Source organism: Miniopterus schreibersii (assembly GCF_964146895.1).
Source record: "Miniopterus schreibersii genome assembly, chromosome: 1".
In the NCBI taxonomy this organism is placed as follows: Eukaryota; Metazoa; Chordata; class Mammalia; order Chiroptera; family Miniopteridae; genus Miniopterus; species Miniopterus schreibersii.
In genome coordinates this window covers 111,709,753-111,728,999 of record NC_138101.1, presented here as the reverse complement: position 1 = coordinate 111,728,999, position 19,247 = coordinate 111,709,753, and the positions used below count along the sequence as shown (strand labels likewise).

Below are 19,247 nucleotides of genomic sequence, written 5' to 3'. Positions count from 1 at the left end.
CTCTCTCCGCAATATAGGAAATTCTTAAAAGCTCTATTTATGACTATCTGACTTTGGTGAATGAAGGGAAAAAACATCAAATGTCAGGATGTTTAACGTATGACAAACACTAGTTTATAAAAGCCAGAGCCACAGTAAAGGCTGCACATGTCAGCAATGACTGGTTTCTGGTTTTACTATATTTTACTCGTCTAAAAAGAAAAAAAGCTACTGGCCACTAGAAGTAAGCTCCAGTTTCTAATACAGGCAACTTACAGTGATTAAACTCCAGTATTGTTATAAAAGACTAAGGGAACATGAATTAGTGAAGCAAAGGACAAACACACCAAGAAAACTGAGGCTTGGACCCAACGTGGTATTCCTGCATGGTTTAACTGTGCAGATAATCCTTTAAGACCAGATCTATTCTTCAGCTTCTCCCAATGAGGAAATGAGGAAAGGGTACGTCTGTAGCTAACACATGGCAAAACTATCACTGCATCCATCAAACCACAACCATTTCAGGATAACAAACGCCAGGGCTAAACGTGAAAGTCCCAGGTGCTAATGGCACTACTTATTTATCCAGTAATCAATAAATAGTTCTCTGTATTCTGCACCTAAGCACTTCTTTCCATTTATACCATGAGAACTCACAGGAGTGGCACTTAACAAAAAAGAACTAAGAAGGGCGCTGGAGAGTATAGCTCAGTTGGCTGGAGCATTGTCCTGTTCACTGAAGGGTCCCAGGTTTGATTCCTGGTGAGGGCACATACCCAGGTTGTGGGCTGGATCCAAAGTAGGGGCACATGTGGGGGTCAACCAATCGATGTTCACTCGCATATCAATGTTTCGTGTGCTCTCTCTCCCTCTCCCATCCTCTCTCTAAAAAAATCAATAAAAGGCCCGGCCGGGCGTGGCTCAGTGGTTGAGCGTCGACCTAGGATACAGGCGATCGGGGTTTGATTCCCGGTCAGGGCACATCCCCGGGTTGCGGGCTCGATCAATGACTCTTCATTGATCATTGATGTTTCTATCTCTCTCTCTCCCATCCTGTCCTCTCTCTGAAATCAATAAAGATATATTTTAAAAAAGGAGATCAATAAAAGTATGTCCACAGGTGAGGATTAAAAAAAAAGACTGGGCAGAGGTGGAGAGGGAAGTTTAGAAAGGGGAATGTGGAAAAACACACATTAGAATTAGCCATTTAGGTCCTGTCCAAACACACCCAGTCCCAGAAGAGGAAACCACAAGCTGTAGAATGTGGAAAACTTCAAACAGGGTACTCAAAGCCAGTCACAAACAGTGTCTAATACTGGCCTGAACCACAGACCATCCAAAAGTCTAGGAGGCCTAGCAGACCTACTTAATACATAGAAACAAATCCAAACAGACAGCAAAAATAGGGAGAAAAAACAAACAAGCCCAAAATGAAAGAACAAAAGAATTCTCCAGAAGAAGAGCTACATGAAATGGAGAATAGCAATCTATCAGTTATACAGTGCAGAATATTGATCATAAAAATGCTCAACAGCATGAAAAAAGATATAGAAACTATGAAAGAAATTAAGAATGACATAGTAAAAATTAAAAACACACTGGAAGGAATGAACAGCAGATTAGGGGAAGCTGAGGATCAGATCAGCAAATTAGAAGGCAGGATAGCAAAAATCAATCAGAGATCCAAAAAGAAAAAAACAATGAAAAAACAGGAGGGCAGTTTAAGGAAACTGTGAAACATCATGAAACGTAACAACTTTCACATCACAGGACTGCCAGAAGAGGCAGAAAGTAATTAAGGGTTAAACAACCTGTTCGAAGATACATTGGCAGAAAACTTCCCTAACCTGGTCAAGGAAAAAGTCACACAAGTTCAGGAGGCACAGAGTCCCAAGCAAGAAGAACCCAAAGAGGCTCACACCCAGACAAATCATGATTTAAATGCCAAAAATCCAAGACAGAGACAGAATCTTAAAGGCAGCAAGAGAAAAGCAAGCTGTTGTCTACATTGGAACTGCTATAAGGCTGTCAGCTGATTTCTCATCAGGAACTCTATAGGCCAGAAGGGAATGGCATGAAGTATTCAAGGTAATGCAAAACAAGAATCTGAAACCAAGACTACTCTATCCAGCAAGGCTATCATTCAAAATAGATGGTGAAATAAAGAGCTTCCTAGATATAAAAACAAAGCTAAAGAAGTTTATCACCACCAAACCATCATTGCAAGAAATGTTAAAGGGACTGCTGTAATAAGAAGTTGAAATAGAGAGAATGAGAAACATAGGCATAAAGAAACAAAATCGCAAGGAAAAGTGCCTATCAATAGCCTTAAACATAAATAGATTAAATGCTCCAATCAAAACATTGGGTAGCTGAATGAATAGGAAAACATGACCCAAATATATGCTGTCTAAAAAAGTCCCGTCTCAGAACAAAAGACACACAGGCTGGAAAAAAACACACACAAAACTTCTGGAGGACTTTAAAGGAGATACAGCCAGCAATACAGTAATATTAGTGGACTTTAACACCCCACTGACACCACCAGATAGATATTACAGATAAAAAATCAACAAGGAAACAGTGACTCTAAATGACACATTAGATCAGATGGTATTAATTGACATTTACAGGACAGTTCACCCCAAAGCTGTAGAATATGTCATTTTCCTCAAGTGCACATGGGACGTTCTCAAAGACAGACCGTTAGTACACAAAACAAGTCTCTACAAGTGCAACAAGACTGAAATCATATCAAGCATCTTCTCGATCATTTATACCATGGAATACCATGCAGCTATAAAAAAGGACCTCGTACCCTTTGAGAGAGCATGGTGGGAATTGAAGAGTATTATGCAAAGCAAAGTAAGGCAGTTAGAGAAAGACAAGGCATGGAACAGACTGGCAAATCTCAGAGAGAAGACAGGGGTGGGTGGGTGAGGAGAGAATTACCTAGTATCTTATATGCATATATGCATAACCCATGGTCACAGACAATATTGTGGTGAAGACCTTGGGGGGGGGTGCAGGGTTGAGGGGATCAATGGGGAAAAGTGGGGACATTTGTAATACTTCAACAATAAATTATTTTAAAATAGTAATAATAAAATAAATAAATAAAAATCCTGTCAAATATACCAATTCTTATAATTTTCTTTTTCAATAAACTTTTAAAATTTTCAATTAAAATAAAATAAAATTGAAGGAAAAATAAAAAGCTTTGCAGAAATAAAGAGCTTTCTCTGAAGAAAAACTAAAGGACTTCATTACCTCCAAACCAATACTACAAGAAATATTAAGGGGCCTGCTTTTAGAAGAAGAGGAGGAAAGAAGAAAGAAAGAAGAAAGAAGAAGGAGGAGAGAAGGAGAAGGCTACAAAAAAAAATAGTTAAAAAAACAAAATGGCAATAAATACATACGTATTAATAATCACTTTAAATGTAAATAGCTTAAATGCTCCAATCAAAAGACACAGGGTAGTTGACTAGATAACAAAGCAAGACCCACATATATACTGTCTACAAGAGACCCATCTCAAAACGAAAGATACACACAGACGAAAATAAAAAATAGAAAAAGATATTTCATGCAAATTTTTAAAAAAGCTGGGGTAGTAATACTTTTATCTGACAAAATGGACTTTAAAACAAAGCCTACAGTAAGAGACAAAGGATATTATACATAATGATAAAGAGAGCAATCCAACAAGAGGATATAAGACTGGTAAACATTTATGCACCCAATATAAGAGCACCTAATACATAAAGCAAATACTGAAGGATATAAATGGAGAAATTGACAGTAACAGTCATAATAGGGGACTTTAACAACACACTGACATCAATGGACAGATCTTCCAGAGAGAAAATCAACAAGGAAATGGTGGACTTAAATGACACACTAGAACAGATGGGTTTAATTGATACCTTCAGAGTATTTCACACCAAACTAGCAAAATAAATATTGTTTTCAAGGGCACATGGAATATTTTCTAGGACACATCACATGTTAGGACACAAAACAAGTCTCAACAAATTTAAAAAGACTGAAATCATATCAAGCATCTTCTCTGACCAGAATTGTATAAAACTAGAAATCAACTATAGAAAAAACCTGAAAAACACTCAAACACATGGAGGCTAAATAACACGTTACTAAAAAATGAATGAGTTAACAATAAGATCAAAGAAGAAATAAAAAGTTACCTCAAAACAAATAAAAATGAGAACACAACAGTCTAAAATCTATGGGACACAATGAAAGCAGTCCTAAGGGAAATTAACAGCATTACAAGCCTATCTCAAGAAACAAGAAAAATGTCAAGCAGGCAATCTAACTTTACACTTAAAGGTACTGGAAAACAACAGGAAACAAAGTCCAAAGAGAGCAGAAGGAAAGAATTAATAGACCAGAGCAGAAATAAACAAAATAGAGTCTAAAAACAAAACAAAAGATCCATTAAACCAAGAGCTGGTTCTTTGAAAAGATAAATAATATTGACAAACCTTTAACCAAACTCATCGACAACAAAAAGAGAGGAGCCAAAGAAATAAAATCAGAAATGAAAGGGGAGAAGGAGCAACTGACACCAAAGAAATACAAAGGATTATTTAACAGCTATATATGAACATGCTGGAACAATCTGGAAAAAATGGATAAATTTATAGAAACATAAAATCTTCCAAAACTGAATCAGGAATAATCAGAGAATCCAAAAAGACGGATTACAACTAGTGAAACTGAAACAGTAATTAAAAAAACTCCAAACAAATAAAAGTCCTGGACTGAATGGCTGCACAGGTGAATTTTTTTTTAAATAAGCCTCCTTTTATTATTATTTTTAAATATGTCTTTATTGATGTCAGAGACAGGAAGGGAGAGGGAGAGAGATAGAAACATCAATGATGAGAGAGTCATTGACAGGCTGCCGCCTGCATGCCCCCTACTGGGGATTGAGCCCACAACCTCAGCATGTGCCCACAACCCCAGGAATCAAACCGCAATCTCCTGAATCCTAGGTCGATGCTCAACTCCTGAGCCACGCCAGCTGGGCACTTCACAGGTGAATTTTACCAAATGTTAAAAGAACTAATACCTGTCCTTCTCAAACTCTTCCAAAATATTCAACAGGACGGAAAACTTCCAAGCTCAGTTTACAAGGCCAGCATTATAGTAATTCCAAAACTAGATAAAGACACAACAAAAAATTATAGGCCAATATCCCTGATCAACATAGACGCCAAAATGCTCAACAAAGTATTAGCAAAGTGGACCCAGCAATACATTAAAAAGATCATACACCATGATCAAATGGGATTTATTCCAGGGATGCAAGGTTGGTACAATATCTGGAAATCAATAAATGTGATATACCACACAAACAAAATGAAGCATAAAAACCACATGATCATATCAATAGATGCAGAAAAAGCATTTGATAAAATCCAGCACTCATTTATAATAAAAATTCTCAGCAACTGGGTACAGAGAGAACATATCTCAATATCATACAGAATATATGACAAATCCACAGCCAAGATCATACTCAGCAGGCAAAAAGTAAAAGTGTTTCCCTTAAGATTAGGAACAAGACAGGGATGTCCACTTCCACCCCTCTTATTCAACATACTACTGGAAGTCCTAGCCACAGCAATCAGACAAGAAGACGAGATAAAAGGCATCTACATTGAAAAGAAGGAAGTAAAATTGCCATTATTCACAGACAACACGATATTGTATATAGAAAACCCTAAAGACTCCACCAAAAAGCTGTAAGATCTAATAATCTAATAAATGAATTCAGCAAAGTAGCAGGATACAAAATTAATATTCAGAAATCGGTGATATTTTATATAACACCAATAATGAACTATCAGAGAGTGAAACTAAGAAAGCAATCCCATTTACTATTGCAACAAAAAAAAATACGATATCTATGAATAAATTTAACCAAGGAGGTAAAAGACCTGTACATTGAAAACTACAGGACACTGAAGAAAGAAACTGAGAAAAATACAGGGACCTGAGTAGACACCTCTCCAAAGAGAACATACAGATGACTAATAGACATAAGAAAAAATGCTCAACATCACTAACCATCAGAAAGATGCAAATTAAAACAATGAGATATCATCGCACATCTACAAGAATGGCTACCATCAATAAATCAACAAACAAGTGCTGGTGAGGATGTGGAGAAAAGGGAACCCTAGTGCATTGTTGGTAGGAATTCAGACTGGTGCAGCCATTGTGGAAAACAGTACGGAGTTTCCTCAAAAAATAAAAATAAAAAATGGAACTGTCTTTTTATCGAGTGATCCCACTTCTAGGAATGTATCCTAAGAATCCTAGCCCTAGCTGGTTTGGCTCAGTGGTTAGAGCATCTTGTACTGAAGGGTCCCAGGTTCGATTCCAACCAAGGGCATGTACCTCGGTTGCAGATTCCATCCGTGGCCCCAGTTGGGGCACATGCAGGAGGCAACCAATCGATGTGTCTCTCTCACATCAATGTTTCTCTCTCTCACTCTCCCTTCCACTCTCTCTGAAAAGCAATGGAAGAAAAACATCTTCAGGTGAGGATTAAAAAAATTAATAATAATAAAAGAATTCCGAAACACCAATTCAAAAGAATATATACACTTCTATGTTCATAGCAGTGTTGTTTACAATAACTAAGATCTGAAAACAGCCCAAGTGCACATCAGTAGGTGAGTGAATAAAAAAGCTGTGGTATACCCTCACCGGTGTAGCTCAGCTGGTTGGAGCATTGTCCTGTACACCAAAAAGTGGTGAGTTCAATTTCTGGTCAGGGCACATACCCGAGTTGCAGCTTTGATTCCCAATCGGGGTGTGCATGTGGGGTGCGTGTGTGTGTGTGTCTCCCCCTCCCTGCCTCCAAGATCAATAAAATAAATAAATAATTAATAAATAAATAAAATGTTGTGTAACATTTACACAATGGAATACTACGTGGTCATAAAAAAGGAAATCTTACCTTTTTCGACAGCATGGATGGACCTGGAGAGTATTATGCTAAATGAAATAAGCTAGTCAGAGAAAGACAAATACCATATGATCTCACTAATACCTGGAACCTAATCAATAAAATAAACTGACAGAGTAGAAACAGAGGGACAGTTACATAGAACAGACTGACAGCTGTCAGAGGGGGTGGGGGAGGAGGGTACTGGATGAAAGGTAAAGGGATTAGCCAAAAAACATATGTGCATAACCCAAAGACACAGACAACAGTGGTGATGGCCACAGGGAAGTGGGGGTGGGAGCTGGGTGGAAGTGGAAAAAAGGGGCAGGAAATGGAGACATCTGTAATAGTGTCAATAATAAAGTTAAAAAAATAAAAATAAAAATATTTTTAAAAACCCTTCAATTATGAATGCCAACAATACTGTTTAGATTGTCAGAGTTTAAAAGAGTACTTACCTATACAAGCAGTCCATATAGTCTGCACCCTTGCTATATTCCTCCCAATACCTATGATACATAACAAGTACTTGCTCTTCAGACTCCAGAACTCTCTATATAAAGAAGAAAAATATTTTCACTTGGAAGCACTAGTCCTTTTCATTTGTAAGGTATAAAATTTATCCAAAGTTAATATTCTAAAATAACTGACATAATTTAAGCATTATAAATTACATTTATAAATTCCATTCTAATTTAACTACCTTTAGTAACAATGAAACAACTAGGAAAAAATGTGAGTCTCAGGTATGAAACCGAAGCATGCATACCGGAGAGTAAAGTGTTTCATTCTCTAAGATAAAAGGACAAAATGTAATGATTTGATGTTTTCTTTGGGCTAAAATATATTTAGATCAGTTCATATAGAACATAATTCTATTGCCATGTTTCTATGTGTTTCCTCAAATCCATCACATTTGATCAACCTGCTAAGTATATTAGTAAATCAGCCTGATATATCACTATTTCAAATTATTCACTTTTGTGAATAAGACTGTTTATGAAAATTGACATCTTTGCCAAATTCCCAAAGTATTTTTAAATTTATTTTATAAAAACATTTTTTGAAAAATGAAAATCAAACTGAAACCTGAGGTCTAATTTTTTAAGTTACTTTTAAAGAAAATCTAATCTAACAATAAAAATACATTGGACTGATATTCAGGGGATTAACTGTCCATATGACCTTAAGAAATCATGACTTCAACTTTTACCTAATTAATTATCTAATGAAATTATTTTAAACTTGGAATTTTAACAATTAAGGCTCATAACAATAGACATACCCTATAAATCCCACTTTTGCTTATCATATTGGTAAATAAATTAAAAATAGCAACTATTAATAATACTGGCAAATAGGGTACCCTTGAAAGTGCTATTGCTGGTTTGACAGAATATAAATCCAAGAACAATTTGTTACTATTAAAAACACTAAAAAATGTTCATGACTTATGACTTAGTATTTCAAGGTCTAGGAATTTATCCTACAAAAACCTTGGTTACACAAAAATTATTTAACCACAATGATGTTCACAGAAATATTGTTGGTAATAACAAATTATATAAATTGGAAATAATCCATATGGCCAGCAACACGGGAATACTTAGACAAATTATAGTATCTCCACACCATGAAAAATTTTACCATCATTGCCAGAAGCACAAAAGTCTATATAATGACAAAGAAAAAGGGACTTGAAATATTATTAAAAACAAAAGCAGATTATAAGGTGTATAACATGACTTCATTTTCTAATAAAAATGAAAGTCTACACAAAGCAAAAATATGCATTACAGGAATTATTAAATCAAATTACATATATATTAATATATACCAAAAGACATATATTTTAATAAAGACATACCAAAAATATTAACAGTGATTAATTCTGGAGGTATGTTATGGTGATGTTTAATTTCTTTTTTGCTTATCTGTATGTCCTAAATTACCTATAAGGGTATTGTAATACTTTATTAATTTAAAAAGTTCCCTCCCCTAATCAAATCAAATTTTCTTCTCACAGGTGAAACTGATTTTGTTGGCTATATTAACAATTTACTTTGTCATCTACACGTTAGCCAATTTTTTTTGTCACTGGATCTGAGAACATATAGTGTATAATTAATAAAAGTATTATAAACTTTCATAAAACTACTTCAAAATACCATTTTTAATTACACACTATACCAATGTTAATTTCTTAGTTTTAATACCATTCCACTATTACACATGATGTTATCACTAAGAAGTTGAATAAAAAGTATATGAGAACAAATTCTGTACTATTTTTGCAACTTTTCCATAAATCTAAAATTTCTTCAAAGTTAAAAAAAATCACACAACCTATGCTAAAATATAAAACTGCAAAATTTATAAATGCCTTAAACAGTTATCAGTTATGCTCGCCATAGCAAAACTTCAATTTTAAAATGAACTTAACATAGTAAACATTTTAAGACTGATTTAAAGCACTTGTTATCAATATCACTTTCATGAACTGGTAAATGTACATGTTCTAATATGTACATATTAGAACACTGTATCTGCCATATACAACAGAAAGTAGAGCATTTCCTCTGAATGTTTTAAAGGCAACTATCACATGATCAACTGAGCTCTACTTATGAGTTATTACCACTTTAAAAACTATCTGTTCTAAGCTTTGTGCAGAGTTAGACATTAGACTGTTATTTTATCTCCATTTTATAGATGAAGAAACTTAAAGTAGGTTATGTGAGTTGCCCATGGTCACACAGCCACTACAAGTTAAGAGTCAAGTTTCTAGCCCAGACAATAAATGATCTCATTCAGCTCCTGATAAGATCAGTGGGTAAGTTAGAAATGCTGTCTATAATCAAATACTGCAAATTCACTGTTTATGCACAGATCAAGTCTATGATGTTACCCTCATACATATGGCATACTAACCAAAGAAACTGGTCAGAAACAGTTTCTATCATGCTTTTAAATTTCCCTTTTTAATTTTAGGTTTTTATAAGACTTTATATAGGATATAAGGAGGCAGCTAAAAAGTTGACAGATAATAATAAAGGCAGCTTTACCAAGAGGTGGGAAGCAACAGTAAGAGAAAACTTGGTTCTACCCAGAGAACACAGAAGCACATTTTAGAGGTGGATACACTCTACTCTTCCACTTACTACTAACATGATCTTAAGCTACTATACTAATTTCCCGGGAGAACCTAACAGCACAGTGCTTGACTAATAGATCTTAAATATATATAATTAGAAATATGCTATTTAGGAAACAAAACAAATAAACCTTAATTTGCTCTTACTTCTGCACTGCAAAACAATGAACTAAGCAAATAACTATGCTGCCACAAACATATTTATATCGTCTATGTATCATTCCTTACCTTGTGCAAATGCCGTACGTGATTTTCCAAAAAAATCTTAGTTTCTGTATAAAGTCTTTCTCCAAGGGGTTCAGGATAGGCCACACATAAAGCATAGATATCTCTAGTTAAACTGTTAAGGTTTTCACATGCATTGGAGATATTCTTTAAAACAAATGAGATTTAACTAAAATTTCACCTTAAAAAATAAAAAATCATTATTTTTGTGGTTTAGAATTATATAGGCATAGATATAGAATAAAAGGTAAAACATATAACCATGCTTACTTTAAAAAGCACTAGAAGACATATTCCTTTACTCATTCAACAAATATTTATTGAGGATCATTTGACAGTATTGTAAGAAAATTGCTCCTCTCAGAGAGATTAAAATTCAGAGGATGATTCTGGAAAGTCAAGTTACCCAGACACCTACAAAATAAGGTTTATGTAAAAAAGGACTTAAACATAATACCAACAGCCCAGCTGGGCATGGATCAGCGGTTGAGCATCAACCTAGGATCCAGGAGATCGGGGTTCGATTCCTGGTCAGGGCACATGCCTGGGTTGTGGGCTCAATCCCCAGTCGGGGACGTGCAGGAGGCTGATCAATGACTGTCATCATTGATATTTCTCTCTCTCTCTCTCTCCTTTCCTCTCTCTGAAATCAATAAAGATATATTAAAAAACAAACAAACATAATACCAACAAAGGGCTACGGAATATCACAAGAGACAGATATGTCTAAGCAATTCTGAAAAACAAGTTACAAAAATTACTCACTTGACACATTTTCCCACATCACAGTACTCATCAGAATATCCTACAACCTATCCACTGACCTTTAGCATTTATTCTATTAGAAGAATTATAGTATGAATAGTAATATTAATTAAGTTTTTGAACACCCACTAAGTACCTTGCTAGGTATCACAGGTGGTATGCTGTAGAGTTCTTTATCAGGAGTCAGAGGAAATGGGATCTGCTTGAGACATTTATTAGCCAGCGATATTGACCAAGTCTCTTAACTTCTCTGCATTGTCATTCCCTCATCTTTAAGATAATAAACCTTCTCCTGATATCTCTAGAGGATCCTTGTAAGATCCAAATAAGCTCATGTATGTTAAAGTGCTTTATGAACCACACATCACTCACTGAAAGTGGAAAATAAAATACACATGAAGCAATCTGAGACCAGTCTAATTTGAGATGCAGATAAAAACTGAAAATAAGGTTATTTGGGATGGAGTCAAGTATTTATATTGAACATAAGGATCAGGAAATATGACAAAATAATAATTTGTGCTTAAAAATATATCAGAGGTAGAAGGTAGGTTCTTCCCCATCTGTAAGCCCCATTACATTTTATATATTCTTCTTCTATAGAACTTATTTTTATTTTATTTTTAATATATCTTTATTGATTTCAGAGAGAGGAAAGGAGAGGGAGAGAGAGATAGAAACATCAATGATGAGAGAGTCATTGATCAGCTAGCCCGCAACCCAGGCATGTGCCCTGACAGGGAATCGAACCCTGATCGCCTGGATCCAAGGTCGATGCTCAACCGCTGAGCCATGCCCAGCCGGGCTAGAACTTATTTTTATACAATAAAAATTATTTATATCTTTGTCATCCGCACTAGCCTGTTCTTAATCATCTCTATATTCCCAGCCCCCAGGCATAGTTCTTGACATGTAACAGGCACTTATTCAACTGTTGGTGATGCAAAGGAAATAGCAATCAAATCTGACATACTCTGCCTATTAACCTAGTATCATTACTCTGGAAAGAACAAGCGGCCCTCCTCATGTGAGCCCTCTTCACATGGAAATCTGGTAGATATCAAACTTTCCGATGTTCCTTCTAAATCCTTTTATTTATTTTTAATTAATGTTAGTAACTAATAAACTAGCTTCACATGTATATGTATATATATTTCTTCAATATATTATTCTATTAAATATAAATTTTCTTGCCCGGCCGGGTGTGGCTCAGTGGTAGAGCATCGACCTGGGATCCAGGCGATCAGGGTTTGATTCCCGGTCAGGGCACATGCCCCGGTTGCGGGCTAGCTGATCAATGACTCTCTCATCATTGATGTTTCTATCTCTCTCCCCCTCTCCTTTCCTCTCTCTGAAATCAATAAAGATATATCTAAAAAAAAAAAAAAAAATTTTTTTTTTAAAAATGTTTTTTGTTGATTTTAGAGAGGAAGGGAGAAAGAGAAACATCATGATTTGTTGTTTTATTTATTTACACATTCATTGGTTGATTCTTATATGTGCCCTGACCAGGGACTGAACCTACAACCTTGGAGTATCAGGATGATGCTCTAACACAAATGAGCTACCTGGCTAGGGCTAAGATTTTCTTTATATTAAAAAACAAACATAATGAAGCAAAAATATCCACATAGTATAATATCACTGTGCCCATTTTTTGTAAAAAAAAACCACAAAACCACACACACACACAATATGAAACTATCACAACTGTTTTAAATCAACTTAGATACAATGAACTAGAAGATTATCTAAGTAAAATACTACATAAGAATTATCAGCAATACCATATCAAAATATTAACCTATATTATAAAGAAAGTAGAGATTTGAATATATACCACACAAATTCTATAGAGAATTGACAATAGTTTGGTGGATGGGAGATGAAACAGGAATCAATAGAAAAGGAGCTTCAAAATAATGTATTATATGAGTTTCTGGATCCTACTTGGAGTCCCTCTAGGTTTCAGCTCTAAATTCCTTTAAAAAAAAAAAAGTCCTAGTTCACTACATAATTTAAATCTCTAAAAGTTTTGTTCTGTTTTGTTTTACCATAGAGAGTTATACTCAATCTCAATTACTCATCACAAACCAACCTAATAAAATCAGATACAAAAGAGCTGCCTGAATTAAATGTATGAGATGTCAGGATAGTAGTTAACTTTAGTGACTGAGAGGGAACAAAAGGTTTTCCGGTGTGCTAAGACTGTTCTATTTGTTGACCTGGCCCAGTCGCTCTGTTGGTTGGAGTGTTGTCCCATACACCAAAAAGGTTGTGGTTTTGATTCCCAGTCAGGGCACATGCCTAGGTTTCAGGTTCGACTCCTAGTCGCGGTTCGTACAGGACACAATTGATCGATACTTCTCTCTCACACCCATGTTTCTCTCTCTTTCTCACTCTCTCTCTAAATCAATAAACATATCTTCCAGTGAGGATTTTTTTAAAAAGTAATCTATTTATTGAATACACAACTATGTTCACTTTATGAAAATTCATCTGTATTTTTCATGAGTATTTTTAAGACTAAATTTAGCCAGAATCTAGATCAACAATCCTTTCAGCAAAGGTGACTTATTATCATTAAGTTCTAAATACCTACTTCCAGAATTTTCACCCAACATATTTGCTTCACCTATTTTTTCCTTAAGCTATATACATACTTATTTCTAGAATACACAACTTACTTGATACTGAAAAATTAAAATGATTCAATACCATAAATTCAGCATGATATGCTACTTATGTGCCCAAATGTTCACTTAATATATCCACTGCATGTACATGTACACAAAATTGACTACAAGGATTCACACCACAGGGCTCACCTTCTTTCTGCTAAGGGTTAAAAGGATCTGTGCAAGGGAGGCAATTTAGGGAGACTTTCCCATTTTATTACATATATAAGACATGTACTATCTTCCTCAGTGAGAATGTATTCATATATATATATATATATATATATATTTTTTTTTTTATTGATTTTAGAGAGAGGACAGAAGACAGGAAGACAGAGAGACATGGACTGGTTGACTCCTGCACACGCCCCAACTAGGGTTCAAACCCACAACCTGGGTAATGTGCCAAAACCAAGAATCAAACCTGCCACCTTCTGTTATACAGACATCGCTCCAATTTTTTTAATGGATTCACCTTAATAAATTTTTTAAATTAGTATTTTAACTCACCACAGTTTGGGGTCTCAGTTAACTACTTTATAATTTCATTCAACTGCCTAAAAGATATTCCTCAATGTGTTCTTTTTCTCTAACCTACTCAAATATCCAACCACCCTGGAATGTTTAGGCCTTAGAAAGAACACCCAAGAAGAACATTTTTCAAGACACTTTAAAAGACAAAAAATGTGAAATAACTGGAGGTCACATTTAGACTTAAACACTCTCTTCCTCAAAGTCATCTTTTCCTCAGGTCTCTCTTCAGGAAGCCAAAATATAAAAATCCCCGTTTATGAACTTTCCACTTAAAAATTCTGTCCGAAACAAAACTGTTCCAGAGCAAAAGCTCTGAACTGTTAAAACCAAAACAGTGCTGGCCAGCAGCAAAATTATTTTAGTTCATTTTCTCCATTAAAAGGTTCTTCCTATACTTGGACTTAATTTTGAATTTTAATACTATTAACTCTATTGTATAGTGGGTCACAATGAGTTTTGAAATGGCAATAAAAGTAAAAATTATCTTAAAATTGAAAATGGTAAGACAGTGAACAAATAAGAATTTGGCAATAAAAAAAATAAACATGTTTATTGACATTTCTGAGGAGGAAGAATGAAAATGCCACATGTAAAAAATGAATCTATAAAATCATCAATTAGAATCAGCAGCAACATCAAATATTGGTCTGATTTAATTTAGAAGCACAGAATGAAACTGTTGCTGGTGCGCCAACCAGAGATTACTATAGAGAAAACCTTTTTGTAACTGCACAATCTGAGTGATAGGTGCTAAGTATAGGTGCCAAGGCTACTAAGAAGTTCTCCTTTTAACACTTGTGAAGATCAAGGATGGAGATTACCTGCCTCAACATTCTTCACTGAAGTCAAAATTGGTATACGTTTAAAAAAGAAGCCTAATAGAATATAAGTTAGAAACCAGGACAATAGTATGCCTGGTTTTTAAAAGCCCGGTTTTCTAGGCTGGGAAGAAATACATTCCGGGAAGGCAATCTTAAATCTCCCCTTGCTTAATCAACTTGAACTTATATAAAACCATTTAGAAGCTAAATTGTCCTTAAGTAGGAGAGCTCCTATATTACACTGCTGGGGTTTGGGAATTGTCCTAACAGCAGAAAACCATGAATAAAAGTAAACCAAAGAACTCCAAACCAGAGAAACAAATAGTAAGTATAGATCGATACTTAGCCTCTACATAGGAAAGCACTTAATAAAGGGTAAATTCCAAATAACCCTAGAGACTGCTCCAAAGCTGTTATAAAGCTTTTGTTATGAACCATCATTATTACTTGTGTTAGGCACAATTCTGAAAATGGAATTAGAAGTTTCCTACCCTTATACCTGAGACCGTGAATATAATATATCACATACCCAAGTTACTTTACATGGCAAAAGGGACTTTGCAAATGCAATTAAATTACTAATCAGTTGACCCTAAAGTAGCCCTGGCAGGGTGGCTCAGTTGGTTGGAATGTTATCCTGTACACCAAAAGGTTTCAGGTTTGATCCCCGATTGGGAGTGTAAGGGAGGCAACCAACTGATGTTTCTCTCTCTCTCCCTCTCCCTTCCTCTCTCTAAAATCAATAAGCATAACCTTGGGTAAGGATTAAAAAAATATAAAAATAAAAATAAAAGAAACATAACCCTGGACTTTCCTCCTAATCTAATAGCAGGAGTCCTTTAAAAGCAGGTCCCCACCATCTCTTCTCTGCCCCCCCCCCCCCCCCCCCGTTGCTAGCTGCAGAAGAAGTCTGAAAGAGTCAAAGCACAGAAAGATTTGACATGACCTTACTGGCTTTGAAGACGGAGGGGGTTGCCTGCAAAAACTGGAGAGTGACCACAAGTCACTGAGAGCAACTCCTGGCCAACAATCAACAAGGAAACAGGAATCTTAATCACAAAACTGCAAAAAATTAAATTCTGCCAATCAATAGGAGTGAACTCAGAAGAGGACCCTGATTTCTAGAGAACATTTTAGCCTTGTGAGATCCTGAGCAGAGAACACAGTCACACCATGGACTTCTGACCAACAGAACTGTGAAATAATAAGTGTTTCTTTAAACTGGAAAAATTTGTGGTAATTTGTTGTGCATCAAAATACACTGATGTTTTCTATTTACATTAATTATCAACCAGAATGCCCTGCATTTTGGATCCAGTACATTTATGAGGGATAAATGTTAAAAGCCCCATTTATCAACACAATAAGAGAATTAGCCAAATTTTAATGATATTTGTTTCACCTATACAGTATATGCTTAATGGCATTTAGCTGACAGAAGCTATTCAATCACCAACTATTTGCTAGATGTCTATATGTACCAGATGCTGGGAATATAGCAGTCAACAAAACAGACAAGAATCCCTGCCCTTAAGGAGCTTATATTTAATAAAAATGTTTGTGGACAAGGGTTCAATAAGTTCCATACTTATACATGGTAAACACTTCAATTGGCAGCCAAACTTCCTTCATGCTGACTACAAGACTTTGGCATTTTTACCCCAGCACTCTATCCTACAGTATCAGTAAATTACTTTACCCCCCTTGGGCCACAGAATTCTCAACTGTAAAACTGAACTAATAACATATATTTTACAAGGTCATTTGCAAAAAATTAATTACACACATATATGTTGAAAGAAAATGACAAATGTACACAGTATGATTCCATTTATAAAGTTCAAAACAGAAAGAATTAACCAATATTGCTTAGGGTTGTATATATAAAAGCAGTTATGCTGTTTTTAGAAAAACAGGAAACAATAGGTGCAAAAGTCAGGATACCACAGTACCTCCAAGGGAAAGAGGGGCTCCTAACTGAGGGACATGTGGTGGTATGGGTTTGGTGGATGTTGGCAGTATTCTAGTTCTTAACCAACCTGTGTGGTGATTATACAGGCGTTTCTTTACAATTATTTGTTCAATTCTACATGTATATCTTTCGAACTTTTCCACATATGTATTCTATTTCACACACCCCCAAAAATGCTTTATAAAAATCAAGTACTAACACATATGGTAGTACATAATTTTGAAGGAGCATTTTTCATTTTCAAAATGTTAAAGTTTTATGGCCATTAAAATTCTACCTAAGATATCTGGAGGTCAGAAGTCAACCTTATATTCTTGGGCAAAATAACAGGGAAATGGAGGGAATTCTACTTTGGAACAATCAGTAACACAGCCCTTTATTTTCCTAATTAAAATTTAAAGTGAGAGATTACACTTTTAAATTTACTGTTTTGGTAGATATTTTTTATTTTAAGGGCAGGAGGAGAAAATCCATGATGGAGTTAAGAATAACTGGACTATCTTAGATGAATCAAACAATAAACATCTTAGAACTAATAATTGATTGAAAGCGTACTTTCTAGGTTAAGTCAGCTATTTCAAAGCCATTTACAAACCAACTAATTAAGTGTATATTCTCTATAGTAATGAACACATTTATTCTTTTCTTTCTCTTTATCTTATACTTATTTTCCCCTTTTTTATAATCTTCTATCACCAATTCCTTCTCTTCTCTCTCTGCTCATTATTTTAGTTAAAAGAGACTTAAAAGTGTCTTAGCACTTGCCTAGCCAACCTCATTAACACACAAGTAACCTTTAACACTTTAGTTACTATGATTCCTACCCAAAAACAACCCATGAAAATCTATATAAAAATTTAAGAGACTAATTCAGCAAAAAGCTCTTCAAAGTTTGTAAAAATCCATATCAATTATCCTCTAAATATACTGGAAAGTGTAAGGAATTAGATGTTCAAAATCTTGTATTCGTCTATTAGCACTGTCCAACGTGGCTGCTCTCCCTCCTACAGCTGTGACCCCTTCCTGTTCTCTGCCCTAAGGTCTCCTCCCTCCTCTCCCCACCCTAGAGGGCCGGTGTAGGGGTAGTGGGGGGATCCTAATGTCTTAGTTTCCACAGTAAGGTTTGCCTGTGTATAGACCTCTGTTCAATAAATTATTGGCATGAATTAAAGTTTAAAAATAATCTTGTATTCATGTCTGTGCTCCATCAGTTACAACCTGCATGACCCTTTACCCCGAGTATCAGTTTCCTCATCTGTTACATAAAGACAATAATTATATCTGCCCTATTAATCTGATAGGCTTGTTTGAGGTACCAAATAACACTTAAAAACATAAACGATCTTTGCAAACTATGAAGTCTTCCATAAACATTACCATCATTTTATGTATCATTAGTGCCTAGAACATAGGTAACCTAACAAAGGTTTTACTAGCAATTGCAATTTTAATGAATTAAATGTTTTCCTGTTGGTCTAAAAGAACTCCATTGTTCTTAGATCAACATTCAGCTTAATATTAACTGAGTTAGGCTTTGAGAACAAGTTGAATCACACTATCTCCTGAAATTCAAGTGTTTCTAAAGAACATATGCCCCACATAATGAGGGCAGCCATCCTTTAGCCCTAGAAGATTGGTATAGAGGGCAGCACAGAGTCTGAAAGAACCCTGAACCTCCATACATTCTGATAATACATCTCATCTCGCTTCTTCGGGAAAGGATCTCTGGTTCCTACAGGGTCCATCCAGTACTCAAGTTTTCTTTTAGGGCCCTAGGACACTGCCAAACTATTTGGACGCAGAGACCCAGGCCTCAACCCTGCCCTCTTTCTTCACCCTGAGATGTGACACGTGTTATTTCCTGTGGTAAAAAAACTGAAGTGGTTCAGGAGTCTAACAGTATACATGTTGTCCTCATGCCTACCCTACCTTGGCCCCTGGCAGATGCTGAGCAGTACTGATAAGACTGCTGTCCACAACTCTGCCCCTATTACCTTGGCTGAGGGTTCCCAGAGACACTTTAACCTCCCAAACACTAAGAAGCTAAAATATTTATTATTTTGGGTTTTTTCTTGGTGCCAGAGTTTACATCCTAGGTGCTAGGTTTGTAGTGTGGTTTTTATATGATATCATTATT

The 19,247-nt window shown here is 35.5% G+C and overlaps 1 protein-coding gene across 2 annotated transcripts in view; it reads right to left on the bottom strand.

Moving 5' to 3' along the window:
• Positions 1–19,247, bottom strand: part of CUL2 (cullin 2) — a 111,621-nt gene that overhangs the window by 65,584 nt on the left and 26,790 nt on the right. For both annotated transcript variants that reach the window (XM_081147752.1, XM_081147751.1), the window contains exons 3-4: positions 10,344–10,446; positions 7,420–7,514 (exon numbers count right to left, since the gene is read on the bottom strand). In XM_081147752.1, the coding sequence (XP_081003878.1) occupies positions 7,420–7,514; positions 10,344–10,446 (198 nt within the window). The remainder of the gene's footprint in view (positions 1–7,419; positions 7,515–10,343; positions 10,447–19,247) is intronic.